Source organism: Hyperolius riggenbachi, chromosome 6 (genome assembly GCF_040937935.1).
Source record: "Hyperolius riggenbachi isolate aHypRig1 chromosome 6, aHypRig1.pri, whole genome shotgun sequence".
In the NCBI taxonomy this organism is placed as follows: Eukaryota; Metazoa; Chordata; class Amphibia; order Anura; family Hyperoliidae; genus Hyperolius; species Hyperolius riggenbachi.
Window position 1 is genome coordinate 128,604,505 of NC_090651.1, and position 22,633 is coordinate 128,627,137.

Here is a 22,633-nt window from a genome sequence, read left to right on the forward strand (position 1 = left end):
TCCACAATAAAACATTTCTTCTCTGGAATTGGACTTTAGCTACATAAGCATGCAAAATCTGGTATTTGCACAGTAAATTAGCAGCTTGCTGCATGAAATCCATCTGGAGTCGCAGATCTTTGCGTGCTTGATTGGACTGTGACCCCCATGACAGGGCTTTCTGGATTTGACTCCCAAGTCTACATATGAGGAGTTGGCATTGGTTTTGGGCTACAAATGCAGGTAATGACAGTAACCTGAAATCTACTTTTCCTGATCATGCTATGAGTTTATTTAGGAATGATCAACAAGCAGTTTTTTCTATTTTCTGGAGTGAGGAATCAGAATCATATTTATTTCGCCAAGTACAGCAATGACAGTATTCGGAATGATTTGTTGTACACATGGCATAGACATAGTAAAGGAGAACAAGACGCACAACACAGACAAATTTTAGAACAGCAGTAATGGTATACATGACAGTCCTGGGTCAGCCGTGCAGGAGCAGACCAAATAAATTGTTAATAATAATAATGATGGTGGTGGTGGCCCTCCGCTAGGGCATGCCGGTAGGCGGGCCTGGCAGGGGGAGGTTGGTGTTCAGCAGCCGAACCGCTTGGGGGAAGAAGGTGTTCTTCCGTCTAGTGGTTTTGCATGCTATAGTCTTGTAGCGTCGGCCCAGTGGGAGGAGCTTGAAGTAGCGATTGCCTGGGTGGGAGGGATCACGAGATATCACAGAGGCCCTCTTCATCATCCTAGCGGAGTGGAGAAGATCAAGAGGTGGAAGAGGAGACCCGATGATTCTCTCTGCATCAGCTATGACTCTCTGCAGTTTGTGTTTATCCCTGGCCGTTGCGCCCGCGTACCAGACAATGACTGAGGAGCAGAGGATGGATTCTATAGTGTCAGTATAGAAGCTGGTCAGTAGTTCCCTGGGCATGCCAAATCTCTTCAGTTGACGCAGGAAGAACAATCTCTGCTGAGATTTCTTCTGAATTTTGGAGGTGTTCTGCCCCCACTTCAGGTTGTTGGTGAGAGTCGTGCCGAGGAACCGCACGGATGTCACCCTCGAGACTTCGGTACCCCCAATGAGGACCGGTGGGAGGGAGGGGGAGGGTTCCTCCTGAAGTCTACAACTAGTTCCACAGTCTTTGCAGCGTTGAGTACTAGGTTGTTGTCTCTGCACCAGTTACAGATTCTCTCGACTTCGCTGCGGTACTCCTGCTCTCCGTTGCTACCAATTAGGCCGATGATAGTGGTGTCATCTGCAAATTTGATGACCTTCACAGAGTCCACGGAAGATATGCAATTGTTGGTATAGAGGGAGAACAGTAGTGGTGACAGTACACAGCCTTGTGGAGCCCCTGTATTGGTGGTTCTAATGCTGGAGTAGCAGTTGCCGAGCTTCACCTGTTGCGTTCTGTTTGTCAGGAAGTCCTTGATCCATGCTCGAAGGGTGGGGTCTACTCCGAGCTGCACCAGATTGGAGAGCAGGATGTCTGGGCAGATCGTGTTGAACGCTGAGCTAAAATCCAGGAACAGGATCCTTGCGTAGGAGGCAGGGTTTTCTAGGTGCACAGTGATGTATGCCAGGCAGGCGTTGATGGCGTCCTCAACGGATCTGTTTGCCCTGTAAGCAAATTGGAGCTGGTCGAGGTGAGCGTCCGTGTACCTCTTCAGGTGGGCAAGGACCAGCCGCTCAAGGAGCTTCATGATGTTGGAAGTTAGGGCCACTGGTCGGAAGACATCATGCATGAGGTGCTCCGTTGCAGGAACAGAATAGTGATGGTCGTTGGGTATCAATCAAATCGGTTTCTATGACATCAAAGGAGACCTGCACTCACTCTAGATTTTTATTTTACATTATTACAAGAAATCATCTTACCCAATGAAACCTTGGTGTGTGCACATAACGCAACTCATCTAGTCACTAAAACCAGGTAGGACTGCGCAATGGGTCTGATATACTGTGGGAAGGGAGTGGAAAGTCTTCCTACTCACGGGGACCTACTTACTAAGTCATTCATAAGATGGAATCAGAAACACAAAAGAAAAACTACCTACTAAGCTACTTAGACACTTTGGCTTCTAGGCCACAGTGACCAGTTAAGGATTGTTTCAGTCAAGGAAAATCTGAAATGTGTACAGACGTCACTGGCCTCTTTACAGGTCCGGTAGAAAGGAACTCTCTCACCCAATTGCTTGGTGTCCAGAAGGACCATCAAAAGCATCCACCAGCCTCTTTCCCAGTTTCATACAGTAGTACGGTAACAGCTGCCGCTAAAATAAGAGCTGTAAAGATAGTTTCAGACAACAAATCTTTAAACTGTGTATGGGGCTTAAAGGGAACCAGAGAGGATGAACTATACATACCTGGGGCTTCCTCCAGCCCCATACGCCTGGATCGCTCCCACGCTGCCGTCCTCCGCTGCCTGGATCCGCCGCCACCGGGTCCCGTCATTGCCGCAAGTCGGCCACGGCCAATTCTCCGCATCACAGGGTGCTCTCTCCATACACATACGCATGTGGCTGCCTACTGCGCAGCTGCATGCGTACATGTATGCTGGGAGCCCCTGTGATGCGGACAATTGCCCGCGTCCGCCGGAAGTGACGGGCCCGGTACCGGCGGATCCAAGAAGCTGAGGACGGCGGCGTGGGAGCGATCCAAAATTATGGGGCTGGAGGAAGCCCCAGGTATGTATAAAAGCTTTGCCTTTTTTTACCCCTCGTTCCTCTCTGGTTCCCTTTAATAAGCAGGAGGTTTTAATTCGCTAGTTTGTCATGATGGAGAAATTCTGGATCATGACACATTTTAGACAGCTCCTACTGTGCTTAAAGAAAACTTCAAGTGGAGAATTATGAAGTGCCACTGCTCGATTCCTTGCACAAGTGCCACTTGCCTGGCTTATGTTTCACATCAAAAATGTCCCCAGAATCCCTAGCCCAGAAAAATGTATTACAGCTATCAGCCCGATGCACATTATAAGGGTATAGTGTTGAGGGGATTATTACACACACAATAATAATAATAAAAAAATATATATATATATATATATATATATATATATATATATATATATATATATATATATATATATATATATATATATATATATATATATATATATATATATATATATATATATATATATATATATATATATATACATACATACATAATCTACACTCATACAGAAATGGAACATGTAGCAGCATTTCAAAGATGCTAGCTGCCGATCAAGCAGCTTTATAGCAGAGTTAATCTGAGAATTTCCTGAAAGTGGAACCACAGTCACCAAATGCAATGAGCCTTAAATAAATGTCCTGTACTCGTTTAGCAAAAAAGCATACAACACTGCTAACACTAAATATTTGTTTAGGTTCAAACGCATTACTTCAAATTTTCTTTAGGCTATGGTCACATGATTATGCCTATAGGAAGCTGCCAACTCAGATAAGTGCTGGGAGAGAACTTCACCATCCGATAAGTAAATAATTTTCTCCCAGGATGTATAGCTTCCTGTAAGCAAATCAATGTACCCATAAGTAAGCAGAAAATAAGGCTTTTCATCCTTAAAGGAATACTGTAGGGGGGGGGGGGGTTTGGTCGGGGGACAAAGAGTTGAATTTACCTGGGGCTTCTAATGGTCCCCCGCAGACATCCTGTGCCCGCGCAGCCACTCACCGATTCTCCGGCCCCGCCTCCAGTTCACTTCTGGAATTTCAGACTTTAAAGTCTGAAAACCGCCGCGTCTGCGTTGCCGTGTCCTCGCTCTCGCTGACTTCACAGGAGCGTACTCTGCAGGCGCAGACCGTACTGGGCCTGCACAGTACGCTCCTAGTGACATCAGCGGGAGCGAGGACACGGCAACGCAGGGGCAGTGGTTTTCAGACTTTAAAGTCTGAAATTCCAGAAGTGAACCGGAGGCGGGGCCGGAGCATCGGCGAGTGGCTGTCTGCGGGGGACCATCAGAAGCCCCGGGTAAGTTCAACTAATTTTCCCCAAACCCCCCTACAGTATGCATTTAACCACTTGAGGACCGCAGTGTCACAAGGCTGTCCCCAGTACAGCGCTGCTGCTGCTTCCAAACTTCTATAAGCAGGTACAGAGGGCAGATGTGACACAGAGGGGGACAATGGAGGCACAGGGGGGGGCACAGAAGAGGTACAGGGGGCAGAGATGGCACAGTGTTCCGAATTAAGAACAAATTCAGGTTGAGAACAAACCTACAGTCCCTATCTCGTTCTTTAACCAGGGACTACCTGTATATGAAAGTCAGCCTTTTCGCATTATGTATGCATACAAAGTATCCAAAGCTAAGCTTCTATACCAGCAATTACCCGAAATCCTACTGTTTACTTGCTGAGACAAAAACGTTTTGGACATGTTGAGACCTTCCTTCAGCATGAAACGCACAATAAAACCAGGTTGACATTAACATTTAAGTGCATATAGGGCAGACGCCCCTAAGAATAGCAGAATTGGAGCGCCCTTCCAGAATTTCAGTTTCTAGTGTAGAATGTATAAAATTGTGTGCATAGAACATAAACCATTTTTGCAGGTTTCATTTTTTACTACTAGGAACTAAGTGGCCTAAGGCTTTGATAAAGTTAAGACATGACAGACGGTAAACATAAATTTGAAAAATGTCTCACATTACATGAACCTCATACTTACTCAGACAGGGGGACAGGAGGGATCTCTGAGGTAGTTGAACTGGAAATGTTTTCAACACTTGTAGCCAGGTTCACAGCTTCTTTCTCAGCATCTTTAGGGTCTATGCTGTCAGGAGGTACATCTAGTACTGGTTCTGTTTTTTTGTCCTGTGCAGGGACACAAGTGTTAATATGAAGCATTTATAAAAGATCAGCCCATATAAAACTAATGTTTTTTTCCCCAGTTTATGGATCAGCCCATATAAAACTAATGTTTCTTTTTTCCCAGTTTTTGGTATATACAAGAGCATTAGGTCACCATGTCGTCCAATGAGTCCATGCATCTCAGCGATTCTGGTGCCAAGACAGTTTCAAGGGACATCCTTTAGGTTTTCTATTATGCAGTGGGGATATGGGGAAACCTTAAGACTGAGGAAAAACTCAGGTGGGCAGGAATATGTATAACTTCTTCATGGTGTGCCAAAACAGAAGCTATGGTACAGCGATTTTCACCCGAAAAGGTGACTCCGCCCACCATTCTCCACACTCAAGTAAACCCAAAACTGAACACTAAAACATTCATACAGCAAACGGAACAAGAGTTCGCACAAACTGCAATGTAAAACAAACAAAAAAAACCCCACAAGATTCTAGATTTTAAGGTCAAACCTTCTTTCACATTTGCCACCCATCTGCTTTACAGAACTGAACAGCCAGTTTGGCTTAGGGTTAAAAGCAAAACAAAAAGAATAAATATACATAGAATCATTTGCTTGCTAACTATGGATGGCTGACCCTGTAGGCAAAAAAGAGCAGATACAAGTATGAATACTAGTGTATGTTCTTTTGTGAGCTCCTCCTTTGCAATCACTGAACATAATGCACTTTTGTTTCCAGTTCTGCTCGAACTTCTCATGCTTACTGACTACATCTAGCACATCAATCAGCAATTCCAAAAATAATCCGTTGCCATAGTTTGTCAAGGTCAGTTAGACATTAGGAAACTGACTACTGAAATATCTTTCTACCATATGACAATCATGTAACCATTCCTCCCGGCTGTCCATAAATCTGACTGAAGGAGGCATACAGGCAGCCTGGCTCAAATCCTAGTGCATGAAGAACATAGGATCCTATTGTTATGAATATTTTTCAGTTCTGCCAGTACCGTAATAGTTTTTGCTTTTCAAAGGAAACAGAATAATAATCTTCCTGCACTACAGCAAGAAGACAAACATTTAGAGCTTAGGCTTCACTGGTTTCTCATATAAAAACTGTCCCTGTAGCTCCCAGGGTGTAAACATCAAAGGACATCTGACCTTAAAGGGATATGGAGGCTGCCAGATTTATTTCCTTTTAAACAATACTAGTTGCCTGGTAGTCCTGATCCTTCATGTCCTGAAACATGCATGTGGCAAATGCTGTCAAACATCTGAGCTGCATGCTCTGAGGCTTATGCTGGGAATACACAATGACATTTTTCAGCAGATTTACTGTCCGATCGATTTTCCAACTGATTTCCATTCACTTCTATGAGATATCGATTAAAAAAAAAAAAAAAAAAAAAAAAGATCAAAAATCAGATCGGACAGGTCGGAAATTATCCATTCAACCATCTGCCAAAAAAAAACCTCATGGTGTATTCCCAGCATTAAAGTATTAGCAGGACAGCCAGGCAATTAGCATTTGCAAATAAATAAGTCAGCCTTCATATTCCTCACAAGTCAGTTGTCCTTTAACCCCCTTGCCGGTATGATTCTTTCCAGATTTTAGGGTCTAGGAGCCGTGCAATTTTTTTGCACCCTTTCAGACCCTAAAACCTGGAAACAAATCATGCTGCCAGGGAGATCTGCACAGCCCCAGCAATCACTCACCTCCCTGGCTCCAGCGCTGCAGTTATGTCTTCATCCTCCGGGTGGCGCTGAAACTCTAAAGTGAGATTGCCAGCTGTCGTCAGGACGACAGCGGGCGATCTCACCAGGAGGAAGAAGAGCCCCGGAGGAGAGGAAGAAGAATGGCAGCCGACGTCGGGACCCCTGGGAGGTATGTAGCAACGCTGCCGCTGCGCGCATTGCTCTGCATAGAGCCTCAGGTGGCTACTCGGAGCAGAGGTCAGGATTACCGCTCTTAGCTGCGGTTTTCCGCCCCCGACCCTAGCTCGGGATTACCGCCAAGGAGGTTAAAACAAACCTGAACTCAGAATGTCCTCTCTGCTCTAAAAGATAAGAAACAGCATATAATAACCTTTAAACAATAAACATCTGTTACACCTGATACAAATCCTAAAATAAATCTGCACTGGTGGTTCTTCCCGATTCATGGAAGCAGACGTATTGTTTACCTCCTGTGCTTTCAAATGGCCTTATCCGCCATAAGCATTCATGTGACACAGGGGAGGGATCAAATTACAACTAGTGATTAGACACAAATGAGGGATAATTAACCACTTCAGGATTCTGCGTACGCTTAAGTACGCCCCTGAATCCTGAAGTGGATTCCATGGAAACGGCCGCTCGTATGAGCGGCCGTTCCATGTCAGTTCACGGAGGGTGTCTCGATCGCGGCTCGCAGGGTAAATGTAAACACACGGGGAAGATCTTCCCCGGTGTTTACATATATAAGGCACTGCTGCGCAGCAGCGCCGTAGAGGAGATCGGCGATCCCCGGCCTCTGATTGGCCAGGGATCGCCGGCATCTGATAGGCTAAAGATTATCCCATCAGGCGCAGGACGGAAATCCGTCCTGCGCCGCTCACAGGGGGAGGGAGAGGGAGGGAAGGGGAACGGAGGCCAGAAAGCGCTGCGGATGGGGGCTTTGAAGAGGCCCCCCCCCCCGCAAGCGCAAGCAGCCGGCGGCGATCAGACCCCCCCAGCAGGACATCCCCCTAGTGGGGAAAAAAAAGGGGGGGGGGGGGGGGAAGTCTGATCGGCCTGGCTGCTATCTGATCGGTGCTGCGGGCTGGAGAGCCCACGCAGCATCGATCAGCAAAAAAACACGTGGTACAGAAGTGGTTAAACAGGCTAAACTCTCTAAGCACACACAGGCCTAGTGCACACCAGAGCGGTTCGGCTGCGGTTTGCGATCCGCTTGCCGGTGCGGATCCGCTAGGGTAATGTATTTCAATGGGCTGGTGCACACCAGAGCGGGAGGCGTTTTGCAGAAACGCATACTCCCGGGCTGCTGCAGATTTTGGATTGCGGATGCGTTTCTGCCTCAATGTTAAGTATAGGAAAAACGCAAACCGCTCTGAAAAACGGCACTTCAGAGCGGTTTGCCAGGCGTTTTTTGGTACAGTAGCTGTTCAGTAACAGCTTTACTGTACCAAAACATGAAATCTACTACACCAAAACCGCTTCACAAAACCGCAAAATGCTAGCTGAAACGCTACAGAAAAATAAGAAAAAGCGTTTCAAAATCTGCTAGCATTTTGCGGATCTGCTAGCGTTTTTTTGGTGTGCACCAGGCCACAGGGTGCATTTCTCTATGTATTTCTTCAGTCCTGTGCAAGAGTTCAGGTCCACTTTAAGCGCAAGTTAAGCTGCCTTGTACTTATCCACATCACATTTCCAGGTTGCAGTGTAGCAAGTAGACAAGATAGATGGGCAGCATGGCAGCTAAGTGGTTAGCAACTGTGGCATGGGACTAACAGATAAAGAGTCCAAACCCAACAGAGACAGTATTTGCACTCACAAGCTTGAAACAGAAAAAAATAAAAATAAAATCACAGCAATTGCATTTAAAGTGTACCTGAGACAGGGGATAAAAAAATAAATTAAAAAAAAAGAAATGATACGAGGGACTTCCTCTTGATTGCTCCCTCCCTATTCTCCCACGCCACCTAGATTCTACGCTGTTCAGGCCAGTAATTCCTTCAGTTGGAGCATGTGCAGTCCGGCTGCACTCCTATCACTGTGCACAGAATGCTCCTGGCAACAAAAGCGTGATGGAGGCGCATGCAGGTAGGCATGATGCAAAGTACGCCCTGACTAGAAGAATGAATGGGCCAATTAGCGGAGGAGCTAGGCGGTACAGGAGGATGGAGAGGGAGCGATCAGCCTGAAGAGGGCTGGAGGATGTCCCAAGCATGTATAATGTTTTCTGTCTCCCGTTTTGCCTAAGGGCCCGTTTCCACTAGTGCGGTGCGAATCGCTGGGATTCCACCGCTGACAAAATCGCATGCGGATGCGATTCCGCATGCGATTTTTGCCGCGATTTCGCATGCGATTTCGCATAGGCAGGCTATCAGCGATTTTAACCATGTCACTGCCTGGCTCAATGTACATTAGTTTTAGTGCGAATTCGCACGCGAAATCGCGGCAAAAAACGCATGTGCGATTTCCCCTATTAAATACATTGCCTGCGAATCGCCTGCATTCCACACGCAGGCGAATTCTGCAGGCCCTACCGTGCAGAAAAATCCTGCACAGAAAAACGCACCAAAAAACTGACAAGTGGAAACAGTCTCATCCACTTGTATTTGTTATGCGAATCCGCATGCAGACAACGCATGCGGATTCACTCTAGTGGAAACGGGCCCTAAGATGTAAATCAGGGTGATTTAAGATTTTAAAATGGGCAAATATTGACTAAAACGTTTATAAACAAATATTGTAAAAAAAAAAAAAAAATTAAATAAGCAAATATATTCAATAAAGTTTGTCCAAAGGTGCCCACTAATGATACAATCTTGATTGTACAATTTTACCACATCTCATGCCTGGGACATCATACAATTTACTGTCAGACGGGTCAAATCAAAGGTCCGATCGGATTTCCAATCATTTACTGATCGATTTTCCGATACAAAATCGATCAGAAAAACATTCGTAAATCTGACCAGAAGTGTCGGAAATGATTTATTTAGCCCGTCAATCTGATGGGAAATTGCATGGTGTGTACCATATATAGGTCGAAGAAGGATAAAAGGGTAAACTGTGAATATACTTTGCATACATGCTTTAGGTAGTCGCTCATATAAAAACGCAAAAATAGTAAAGTTGAGCAACCAATATTGTATTATTAGTGGGCACTTTAAAAATCCACTGCTATTTTACCGGTACTTGCGTCAATGATGTAAGCATGCATTGCACAAAGCCCGTTACCTAGTTAACGCCAATGATGCTCATGTATTGCACAATAAATGCGTGTAACATTAGCAACGCCATCGTTACCTAGGTAACACAGGTTGTAGTAACTACGCACCAAAACAGCTGTGTAAGTACAGATAAAATTGCTGTGCACTCCATTAGGCCTGGTGCACAATAGAGGAGTTTTTCTGAGCGTTTTGAGTTTTTAAATCTGCTGCTAATGTTATCCTATGTGTCTGTGCACACTGGAGCAATGAGGTTTTGTAAAAAAAAACCATAGCATTACATTGGGAAGAGCTTTTGAAACCTCTAAAAGCTCTTCACAATGTAATGCGATGTTTTTTTTTTACAAAAAGACACATAGGATAACATTATCAGCAGATTTAAAAACTCAAAACGCTCAGAAAAACTCCTCTGGTGTGCACCAGGCCTTACAATTAGTCAAGCTGCTAGTCAATAGATCAGGTGACATGGCGATAAGAGTGTAACTGAACAGAGTGTGCTTCCATTGAATTAGAACCTGGAAATAACAAATGCATAATATTTTTATCAGCTGAAAAAGACTCAAGGCAAAGAGACCTTTCCATCTTTTGTGCAGTCTTCTAAAAACGCATCATCTTCTCCCACTTGCCCATGTGAAGAGGAATCTACCACTTCTGAAGTCTTCAGCTGCTCCTTTTCCTCCTGTATAGAGGGATAAGAGATTAGTGCGTTTACATTTTCCCAGAAAGTTTATATCTAAATACCCCATTTCCCCAAAAATGAAGACAGCCCAGAAAGTAATTGTTCAAAATGTAGGCCCTACCCCGAAAGTAAGCCCTAGCAGCAATAAGGAAAAAAAAAAGTATGGCAACTTGTGTTAATACTGGAGCCCATGGTCTCTAGAGTGGGACCATGGCTCCATCATTGGGCCAATCACTGCTTCACAGTGAGTGCAGTGATTGGCCCAATAATTTTATACACAGAGTCATTATCCAATCCAGACTGCCTTACACACAATGTTATGCTTTTTGGCAACAAAACAAATATTTTTCTGACAGTACAAAAAGATTACAAAAAGATTAGGCACCGACAATAGTAAAAAAAATAAAAACAAAAAACTGGGAGTGAAAAGTGTTCCACATCAGCCAGTTTCCACCACATTTTCACACAGTGGGATCTTTATCCAACCTATGTAAGTAAGTGAAGAATGATTACATAGTTGGCTGGTGTGAAGCATATACAAGTCTCAAAATGATCCAGAAAGCTGTTTACACTATGACACTTTGTGAATTGCCATGTCACTGTTGTCATACATACACTAACATCAGAGAGCAATCAGCAGAACATTAACACATTGCTGAAAGTTTGCAGAGAAGGTGACACAAAAGCAAACAGACTCTTCCCCTCTAAACTACACTCAAGAGAATGCCCTCAGGCAGTCCACGAGGGAATTATATTTACTGAGAGTCCTGGGAGAACCATGCCTCAGGAGCTCACACAGACTTCCAAAATCCTGTGCAACAACATTGCAGGTCAGATCAGTCAGTGTTTACACACAGGTCAGCAAGCTCTGGCAGGCTTACATAGGTCACAGTGACTTGCAGGTTCAAAGTTCACTGACTACAAGTCCAATGTGAAGGGTGAACTAAAGTGAAAAACAGTTTGAACTCAAAGCAGCTATGCAAGCAGTATTTCCACCAAGATAGTTTTACTGGATCGAGCCATTGCATCCATGCAAAATGAAATCAGACAAAGCGGAGCCAAAATGGAAAACAAAATATAAACTATGTACCGTATTTTTCTATAAGACGCACCCAGGCTTAGAGCATAAAAATCATGGGAAAAAAATTATACTAAACCTGGTGTGTCCATAGTCCAGGAGCATTCTGTATACATGTTCTCCCCAATTATTGTCCCCCTTGTGCCTTCCTTGTATCTCTGGTGTCCTCATTTCCTCCTGTATCCCCTTATGTCCCCCGTGTGCTTCTCTGCCCCTCTGTCCATGTGTACCTTTTCCTCCAGTGGCTTCACTGATAAAATCACTGCAAACTATTACCACTCACTAACTAGCTTCTTTAGCAGCTCTTCAGCTGAGTCCTGTCTATAGCAACAGATTGCAGAGAAATCAGCCTCTCAGCTGACTGGCCACTAAGATGATCACATCCTAATCTGGAGAGGGAAGACAGTGAGTGCTAGCAGGAGGGTGCCTGGCTGAAGCGATGCTGCTTTCATTACAAAAGTCCAAATGTTGCTTCGAGCATTGTGATCAAAACTTGGGCAGCAGCATTGCAACTCATGCAGAGGAAGATTCACATGGACCTTATGTCCTCTGGTGTCCCGCCCCTCTGTCCTTTGCCCCCTCTGGTATCGCTGTCTCCCATCCCCAGTGACCTCTCTGCCCCTTTAACATAGATACGGAGACCACTGCAGATTACCAGCAAATATCGTATATACATACACCGAGGGAAGCTGCCACACAGATTCACATATCCCACCTCCACTCCGGTGTCCTCTGCCCCCGACTGTCACCGGCAAGTGTTTTCATATCACGGGAAGGAGCCACACTGCTTCAAAACGCAATGCCCAATCAGGCGGGGAGCGCTGCGCGAGACAGCCAATCACAGCCTTCCCGATAGTCTGGAAGGCAGGACAAAGGCTCTATCATTGGGGCTGGTGATTGGGAGGAAGCAGAGAGGGCTGTGATTGGCTGTCTCGCGCAGCGCTCCCCGCCTGATTGGGCATTGCGTTTTGAAGCTATGTGGCTCCTTCCCGTGCTATGAAAACACTTGCCGTTAACCTGCAGAGGTGACCGTCGGGGGCAAAGGACACCAGAGCGGAGGTGGCATATGTAAAACTGTGTGGCCGCTTCCCTCGGTGTATGTATATATGATACTTGCTGGTAATCTGCAGCGGTCTCCGTATCTATGTTAAAGGGGCAGGGGGGGGGGTCACTGGGGATGGGGGGCAATGACACCAGGGGGGCTAAGGACAGAGGGACCAGACACCAGAGGATGTGATGGGCAAAAGGACAGCAGACACCAGAGGGGACAAGTAGAAGGAAAGTGCCAGTCACAAAATGTATTATTCGGACTATAAGGCGTACCAACTTTTCCCCCTACTTTTGAGGGAGAAAAAAGTGCATCTTACAGTCCGAAAAATACGGTACTCCATTGTAGGTGCGCACCAGGTTATATTTCTAAGGGCTCTTTTAAACAGGCAGCTGATGGTGGTGAATTCACCACCTGTCTGCTGCTCTCTTGTACCAGCGTTAGATAAGCCAGTTGAAAAGTTCAAGACGCTCAACCCCCTCAATTCCAACCGGTAGGTGCAGGATCAGGAAAGCCAAGCCAGTCCACAGATATACCCAAGGATCCGCAGACCAAATACTGGTAGAAAAACGCTGATGTTCTTTTTTCAAAAATTCCACATGGCAATAGCAATAAAATCACAAGGTTCAACTGACGTGTGTCAGGGTTACAATCTGCCCTTAGTCATAGTTAAAAATGAACCTGCAAGGGGAAGGCTTTATGTAGGTGGGAGAAGGACATGCTCCACCCCATACCTCAACCAGCCTTCACCTTAAAGGAGACATTACAAAGATGCATTGTACATAAATACATAAGAAAATGTTAAGTATCCTAAGATTAAAAAGTTATCTGTATAAAAAAAAATCACCGCTGGAAGGAACATAGTGCCTCAAATAACTCACAACATACTATAGATCGGAGGGGAGAGAAAACCTGGGTCCCATTGGAGGGTGAAAAAAGGGGGGAGGAAGCAAAATTAGTAGTCATAAACTAAACTCAGATCCCAACATGTGTTGAGACCCTTCGGGATACGAGTGTCCATCTTGTGGATCAAATATGCCTCTCGCCTCAAAAGCAATTTGTAAGTATCACCGCCTCCCCATGGGACTCACCACCCGCTCCACCGCTTGAAAAACAAAAAAGGAAAGATCACCTTTGTGTACGTTTTGAAAATGTTTGGAAACCACCGACTTTTTGAAGGTGTTCCAACTGGTGCCGCAATGTTCAGCAATGAGGGCTCTCAAATTGCGGGTGGTGCACCCCACATATTGTAGGTGGCACAAGGTGCAAGAAATAACATAAATGACGTACTTGGTATCGCAATTCACATACTGTTTGATGGGGAGACTGTTACCAGTGGCAAAGGAAACAATGGACGATCACTTTTTGTGGCAGTGACAATAGTGACAGGTTGTGAACCCACAGGGATAGGATCCCACTGTTGCAAGCCAGATAGGGGGACGAGACGGGAGGGTGGACTGGAAGCAGCTAGGGGAAAGAATGGACCCAAGGGTGCGTGCCCTTCTGGCAGAGAAGCGGCACCCCTTCTTTAGAATAGATTTGAATTTGGAGTCGGAGTGCAGCACCGGGAGATATTTTCTCACAATATTCGTGATTTTATTATACTCGAGGCTGTACTCCGTAACAAATGTCACCCTATCGTCTCGGCCCCCATCCCGGTCTCTAGTATGTAAAAGTTCACTTCGTGGTTTTCTGGTACCTCTAAGTCGTCCCCAAGTTAGCTGTTTTTTTTGTGTAGCCTCTTTGTTTTAATCTATCTTCGACCAAAAGGCATTCCTGTTCTAGTTCTGCAGGGTTAGAGCAGTTGCGAGCTGCCCGAGTAAATTCCCCTGTGGGGATAGCATTAATGGTGTGTCTTGGGTGACAGGAACTTGCAAGGAGTATGGAGTTGCCTGCTGTGGGCTTACGATAGGTTTTAGTGGAAACTCGATGCAGTGAAGTATCCCCAGTCAAAGTCAAGTCCAGGTAGTCGATGTGTGTATTGTGATGACTCATGGTAAATGTCAAATTGAGTTTGTTACTGTTGACATAAACTAGAAAGTCCTCTAGAAGGCCGGGAGGACCCCCCCACACCAAAAGCAAGCCACCCCACCCATGGCGTTACATCTGAGCTAGGTCACAGCGATGCTCAGATTTGGTTTGCGGTGGTTCTCTGCCACCTAGTAACGCCACCCCATGCTGAGCACGGACACACGTGGTGTTACAAATGCTGCCATTCAGTTACAGTTTAATTGCACTTGAATGGCGCTTGTGGTAAGAAGACGGGACAATGAAATGCCCAACAAGTGCCTAGTTATGGTCACTAGTGGGCATGGCCACTCTTATATACTTTATTTTTTGGACTATAAAACTCACTTTTTCTCCCCCAAAAGTGTGTGCGAGTGTGTCTTATAGTCCAAAGGCAGGGAGTTCCTGACTTGTGAACGCCTGCCAATACAAACCTCCAACCCACTGCAATGTCGGGGACACCCTGTACTGTGCCCACCATGCAGAGGAGGACACGGGGACATACAGAGGACACAAGGTGGGCAGGGGAGGACACAGGAAGTGCAAAGGGGCAATACGGCACAAAAGGGGCATATTCCACAAGATGCCCCCTCACTATAAATGCACCCGGTTTAGTTAATATTTTTTCCCCTTGGTTTTTTTCCTCTAAACCTAGGTGTGTCTTATGGTCAGGAGCGTCTAATAGTCTGAAAAATACGGTAAACAGTGCTACATGCCACATATGAAGACCTACATATGCATGCTGGACTACACACAGATACCAGGGACATTCAGGTAAAGCAATTGGGGAATGATGAATTATCAGCAGAAGGAAATAGAACAGCTTAAACTGTTAAAAGTTTGACGCATTCCGTTAAAGGAGTTATCAGGCTTTTTAAATTAAAATAAGTGCTACTTACCCGGGGCTTCGTCCAGCCCCAATCTCCCAGCATGTCCCTCGCCGCAGCTCTGCCGTCAGCCACCGCTGCCTCCCGGTCCCTGTAAATGACATCAGGCCGACCTGATCAGGCCGACCTCCAGGTCGGCCTGTACTGCGCGAGTGGCGATGTCAATCACTGCTATGTGGATCGGAGCGTACTGCGCAGGTCGGCCTGCGTACTGGAGGTCGGTCTGAAGTCATCGCCGGGGACCAGGAGGCAGCGGTGGCTGACGGCGGAGCTGCGGCGAGGGACATGTTGGGAGATTGGGGCTGATGAAGCCCTGGGTAAGTAGCACTTATTTTCATTTAAAAAGCCTGATAACTCCTTTAACCCTTTCCACTCGGGAGTGCTTTCCTAAAGGAAGTAGTTTTTACTCTGAGTTTTTTTTTTTTTAAAGAAATGCGCTCTCCCTCTTACTCTCTCTCATTTTAACATGGAACATAACACCATAACATGGTATAGCTTATTTTAAAGAACATATAACGTTTAATTTGATACCTTATTTGGACAGTTTGGAGTCTTCTATTGGCTGGTAGCAGAGGAGAAAGCCAAGGTATGGTAAATTGAAAAACAGTTTCCTGGGTGTAATCCGGGCCTGCGTGAGCAAGTTTCGCAATAATAGGTTGTTTTATGCCCGCCACCCGGGGTCTTACTGTCCCTACACAATGCAATCGTTGGTATTTCGATTGGGCAGATTAGCAATAAAATACTGGCTACTATTTACACCCTCCCCCAGTCCCTTCCATAGGATTCCATTGATTCTATGTGCAGCCTTGCAGGCAATCTGCAAGAAATCTGCTTGGAATCTGTAGAGAGGAATCTGCTGATTTAAATCAGCATTTTTTTTTCCCTTATAAAAATAGGGAAAAAAAAAAAAAAAAAAAAAGTACTGACATTTAAATTACCATGTCACTTCCAGCCGGGATCGCGGAATTCCGGTATGGGGCTAGGGGGCACTATGTGTGTGGGCATGTAGTACTACATGCCCACAAACCGGCGCACAGGGATCGGCGGTTTGCGGCAGTCCCGATGCGCCGCAAACCGCCGCCGGGATGTCCCGCACAGCGGGAAATACGAGTGCAACGCGGAATTTGCAATGTCCCGCTATGCGGGACATACGTGTGGAAAGGGTTAAGATTGACATTTTAAAAGACTGCGGTAAAATCTAAGTGAGCAGCCAGCATTATTAGAACACACAGTATTTGACACTTGCAAGACCCTTTAAAATCACTTCAATTGTGGATGGTTAAGGAGACCTGGGTTCAAATCTCGGCTCTGCCTGTTTAGTAAGCCAGCACCTATTCAGTAAGGAGTTTCTTGGGCAAGTCTCCTTAACACTGCTGCTGCCTACTGAGTGCGCTCTAGAGGCTGCCTCGCAAGAGCTTTGAGTCCGACAAGAGAAAGGCTCTATACAAATACTGCCATTATTAATTTTATAAAGAAAATCTCAGGGCTGTATAATGACTTGCTTTACTCTTTTTAGGCTTGGTTCCCATTTATGATGGATCAGTTTCGCAGAGAGAACAGTTCTGGGCCCGCTCCATTTTACTGTCACATTGGAGTCTAGGGATAGATGCATTGCGCTATAGGTGGCAATGGGCAACAAATCCACTCGTCTGGAAAAAATGCAGCAAGTTCGGAGTCTGCCTTCCGCTTGCCGCATACTTTTGCGGATCCTCTTTTTAACAATAGGATCCACTTCCTGCGCTGAACGGAGCTTGCAATGGCGTACCCAATGAGTCCCTTTCTGCAACAAGTGGGAAGCATGCCTTACTCAACAAACCAAAATTGTTTTAACCAACCTTTTTCTTCTCATGATCATCCTCCTTTATGGGAAGGTCCTCTGTATGTGCAGATTGTGTTGCAGGAAGTGCAGCGTCTTCATTGCAGAACACATGACGAGGTGGTAACCTATAAAATCAAAGTAGATAAAAGACGTTTTAGTGATGAGAGCTATAATGCTGATTCACTACAGAGAATAGGACAGAGCATAAGACAATACTGCTTTGCACTGCAACATTCTAGTGGGAGTCATGCTTTCTGTGCTGGCATATTGCACACTTTCCTGACCCACACCATTTTATTTTTACTCAACAGTCTAATAATGGGACTCTTTATTCTATGATGTCCAATGCTGAGAGATGCTCATAATGACTGTTCCTCAAAAGCATCATTTGCTGCTATAGGCAAAAACATAAATATTCTGTACATAAAATAAAAAAATACACTTTTCAAACAGTATTAGGCAAAGTTGGCAACTGCCTTATGAGTTCAGAGGAACTAAAATTTTAAAGAGAAGTCTAATTTTACAAATAATAAGATTTCCGAAATCTCAAATTACATTAAAGCTGCGATTTTCCCGATGACTTTCAAACAACGCTGCGAGGTGGGTACAGGCGCATGATTGCGACCGACGCCTAGCATTGCGCCGATGACACCTTACCAACACGGCGGATCAAATCTTTGAGATCCTTGACGACACCGTGCAAAGTACCGAGATTGCGGAAGTCTCGCTTGCGCCGCCGTGTACGTCGCGTGACCTCACGCTTTAACCCGCTAACAGGAAGAGGCATAGCTGACAACAGTCTTCAAGAGTACGTAGCAGAAGCCGCCGGACAGTGAGTATGCAGATTTAGACTGTCAATAGATAAGCTAGGATTGTCATTTGATCCTAGCTTATCTATTGTGGGGATCTCTAAAAGAAGAAATTAGAATAAAAAATGAAAATACAATATTCTACATTCAGGTAATCTTGGAATATAAGGGTGGGATGGAGCTCCGTGAAAGGGCCCCATCATCCAGCCCCCAGGCATGAAACTGTTATAGTTGGGTAGTGCTCTGTGCTGCAAAAATTATGTAGTAGTTTTTGAGATATTTTAGTTTTTATAAAGGTGAAAAGTTCACTCAGCCTTTGCAATGATGAAAGGAAGGGGGGGGGGGGGTTAAACTTTTAACCTTTATAGAAACTTCAATATCTCAAAACCTATAAAAGATAGAATGGTGATTTTTGGGTGCTGAGTGATGTTACTATTTGGAAAAATGAATTGCTATTATCTTCAAAGTGAAAGCAGCACAAATCTTAATTATTGCAGCACAAACATAGCACTAACCAAACATGATGGAATTTTTATTTGTGCTGATTGCAGGGGGACCAGCTTCACGGAGCTGTGAGATGGAGGTATAGAGGATAAGCTGCCTGTGGACCTGATCCAATTATAGACAGTCCCCTACTTACAAACAGGTTACCTTCAAGGCACCTACGCCGATCACCTAGACCTGCCTTCCTATACTGAAGGCACCTATAGCTGGCAATATGAAGCAAAGTTGTCCGCACGCCATCATATTCATCATATTAAAAATCCATATCTCTATTCTCACTATTAAAAAGGTACAACAGTTGTACATGGCAGCGCAAAAGCCGACGCGTTTCTGACCCTCCTGGGTCCTTAGTGACAACTTCTGTACAAACATTTTATATATTGACCAGAAACACTAGCCTATCTCAGCACACCTAAAATAAGTGTGGTGTAGCTCTTAAAGGAACACATACAGGGGAGATGCTGGTGCAATGCAATAATATGCAACCATACATAAAAACATACTGTCATACAAAAGTTACAAAAATGTAAACAGAAAGGACATTTGGATCCTTTGCATACATTAACGTTATGCAATTATATGCAACTGGGAACCAGCCCAATGAAACAGCAGTCAATTCGAATTGGTCCAGTCAGAATCTGCATAAAATCAACTCAAAATGTATCAGCATCTCACTCACCATCTCCAGATCAGGACACTAGGGATTCGTCATATTGGATCACACACACTACTTTACAGCCAAGTCTGTCATGAGAGATGCAACACTTATAGTTTCAGATGTCAAGGGCCAACTGGAAGGTAGTGGAGGCATACCGACAACAAGGCAGATTGCCAAGTTCAGGCTGTGGCCAAATACACGTGGACTGGTAACAGGTGGTGGCTTCGCTGCCTCTTTACTGTGCCAGATGCTGCCAGGTTTAGCTCACATTCAGGCCCAGTACACAAACAAACAAAAACAAAAAAAAACAAAAAAAAAACACGCAGATCCTCAAAACGCTAGCAGTTTTTGGAGCTAATTTCAGAGCAATTCTAGGCATGTTTAGAGACGTTTTCTAAACATGCCTAGCGTTTTTGGGAGCATTTTTGTGTAGCAGATTACAAATATTGTTACAGCAAAAGCTGTTACTGAACAGCTTCTGTAACAAAAACGCCTGGAAACCCGCTCTGATGTAGCGTTTTCCAGAGCGATTTGCGGTTTTCCAATACTTTACATTGAGGCAGAAACTCTTCTGCAAAGCGCAAAAGTGCTGCAGGAGGCACGTTTGCGGCTTGCTAAAAAACCTCAAACCGCTGGTTTGCACCATCTCATTGAAATACATTAGCCAAGCGTTTTCCCTGGCAGAAGCGGTTTGTGGATCGCTGCAAAAACCGCTCGGTGTGCACCAGGCCTCAGAGCAGCTGCTCAGAATGCTTGTTAAGAGCTTGCAATGCACAATATTAACAGATTCCAGTCTAGCTGGGCAGAGGACTTCCATCCCATGTTGTGAACCAATGCACAAACACCAACAGGGATGCTCTCATACACAGAAAAGTAAATACAGATTGTTAACCCTATGTCTGCTTCCATGAAAGCAGTAAATAGACACATTGCAGATTAGTATTGGTATCATATTGCCGGATTTGCATCGGCTGGAACAAATATTTTTCTTTAAATAGTATGCTGTTGCTTTACTTGCTTATCTTTCAGAGCCGAGAAGGAGTTCTGAGTTCAGGTATGCTTTAAAGGAGAGCGTGCAGTTCAGCATCCATGGGAGGCTGAACTGCATGCTCAGGGAGCAGTTACCAAGCAGCAGGGAGCAGTTGCCAGGCAGCAAAAGTGAGCGTTCGAGAGGCCATGTTCACATTGAGACCCTCAGGCATTGTTCACATTGCTTCCCTTCAGCATTTGACAATTTTTATTTCCGATTCCCAGCGATTACCTGCACACTTTTTTTTTGTGGGAACCGCTTTTCTAAGTGGTTTTGCCAAACAATTGCGTGTTTTCTTTGACGTCAGTCAGGAAGTGAACTCTTTGATCCGGAAAAGAATACAATGTATTTATTATTAAAAATGCCAACGCAATTGCTGCACAAAGCGATTTTGTGAGCTTTTGCGGTTTTCCTATACCTTCCAATGAGGCAACATTGCCTCAAAAATGGCCCATGCACCGCTATTCTGAGCGGATTGGAAACAAACCGCTCAGATGTGAACTGTCTCATAGACCATAATGGTGTAAGCACTTTCAGGGCAATTTTGAAGAAAAAAAATTCAAAAAAAAACCCTCTAGTGTGAACAAGCCCTCAAGGACCGACTATACCTTTTGTTGATCACCTTTTACATACAGTGATGTGAAAAACTATTTGCCCCCTTCCTGATTTCTTATTCTTTTGCATGTTTGTCACACTTAAATGTTTCTGCTCATCAAAAACTGTTAACTATTAGTCAAAGATAACATAATTGAACAAAAAATGCAGTTTTAAATGATGGTTTTTATTATTTAGTGAGGAAAAAAAAACTCCAAATCTACATGGCCCTGTGTGAAAAAGTGATTGCCCCCCTTGTTAAAAAATAAGTTATCTGAGGTTTATCACACCTGAGTTCAATTTCTGTAGTCACCCACAGGCCTGATTACTGCCACACCTGTTTCAATCAAGTAATCACTTAAATAGGAGCTGACACAGAGAAGTAGACCAAAAGCACCTCAAAAGCTAGACATCATGCCAAAATCCAAAGAAATTCAGGAATAAATGAGAACAAAAGTAATTGAGATCTATCAGTCTGGTAAAGGTTATAAAGCCATTTCTAAAGCTTTGGGACTCCAGCGAACCACAGTGAGAGCCATTATCCACAAATGGCAAAAACATGGAACAGTGATGAACCTTCCCAGGAGTGGCCGGCCGACCAAAAATTACCCCAAGAGCGCAGAGAAAACTCATCTGAGAGGCCACAAAAGACCCTAGGACAACATCTAAAGAACTGCAGGCCTCACTTGCCTCAATTAAGGTCAGTGTTCATGACTCCACCATAAGAAAGACTGGACAAAAACGGGCTGCATGGCAGATATCCAATGCGCAAACCACTTTTAAGCAAAAACAACATTAAGGCTTGTCTCAATTTTGCTAAAAAAAAAATCTCAATGATTGCCAAGACTTTTGGGAAAATACCTTGTGGACCGACGAGACAAAAGTTGAACTTTTTGGAAGGTGCGTGTCCCGTTACATCTGGCGTAGAACAGTAACACAGCATTTCAGCAAAAGAACATCATACCAACAGTAAAATATGGTTATGGTAGTGTGATGGTCTGGGGTTGTTTTGCTGCTTCAGGACCTGGAAGGCTTGCTGTAATAGATGGAACCATGAATTCTACTGTCTACCAAAAAATCCTGAAGGTGAATGTCCGGCCATCTGTTCGTCAACTCAAGCTGAAGCGATCTTGGGTGCTGCAGCAGGACAATGACCCAAAACACACCAGCAAATCCACCTCTGAATGGCTGAAGAAAAACAAAATGAAGACTTTGGAGTGGCCTAGTCAAAGTCCTGACCTGAATCCTATTGAGATGTTGTGGCATGAGGTTAGTTCATGCTAGAAACCCCTCAAATAAAGCTGAATTACAACAATTCTGCAAAGATGAGTGAGCCAAAATTCCTCCAGGGCGCTGTAAAAGACTCGTTGCAAGTTATCGCAAACGCTTGATTGCAGTTATTGCTGCTAAGGGTGGCCCAACCAGTTATTAGGTTCAGGGGGCAATCACTTTTTCACACAGGGCCATGTAGGTTTTGAGTTTTTTTCTCACTTAATAAAAACCATCATTTAAAACTGCATTTTTTGTTCAATTATGTTATCTTTGACTAATAGTTAACAGTTTTTGATGAGCAGAAACATTTAAGTGTGACAAACATGCAAAAGAATAAGAAATCAGGAAGGGGGCAAATAGTTTTTCACATCACTGTATATTGGAAAGATTTCCTTAAATCATAACTCCAATGCATCATATTGAGGAAACCATTTTTAGGAAAAGATTTCTGCAGTTTCCCACAGCATTTAAAGAGGAACTGTAACGGCAAAACGTCCCCTGGGGGGTACTCACCTCGGGTG

General features: G+C 44.6%; 1 protein-coding gene across 3 annotated transcripts in view; it reads right to left on the reverse strand.

The window, feature by feature from the left end:
- The window catches only part of SUCO (SUN domain containing ossification factor), a 162,530-nt gene that overhangs the window by 114,750 nt on the left and 25,147 nt on the right, over window positions 1-22,633 (reverse strand). For all 3 annotated transcript variants that reach the window (XM_068239885.1, XM_068239884.1, XM_068239883.1), the window contains exons 2-4: window positions 17,262-17,370; window positions 10,302-10,406; window positions 4,658-4,803 (exon numbers count right to left, since the gene is read on the reverse strand). In XM_068239885.1, coding sequence (XP_068095986.1) covers window positions 4,658-4,803; window positions 10,302-10,406; window positions 17,262-17,370 — 360 coding nt within the window. The remainder of the gene's footprint in view (window positions 1-4,657; window positions 4,804-10,301; window positions 10,407-17,261; window positions 17,371-22,633) is intronic.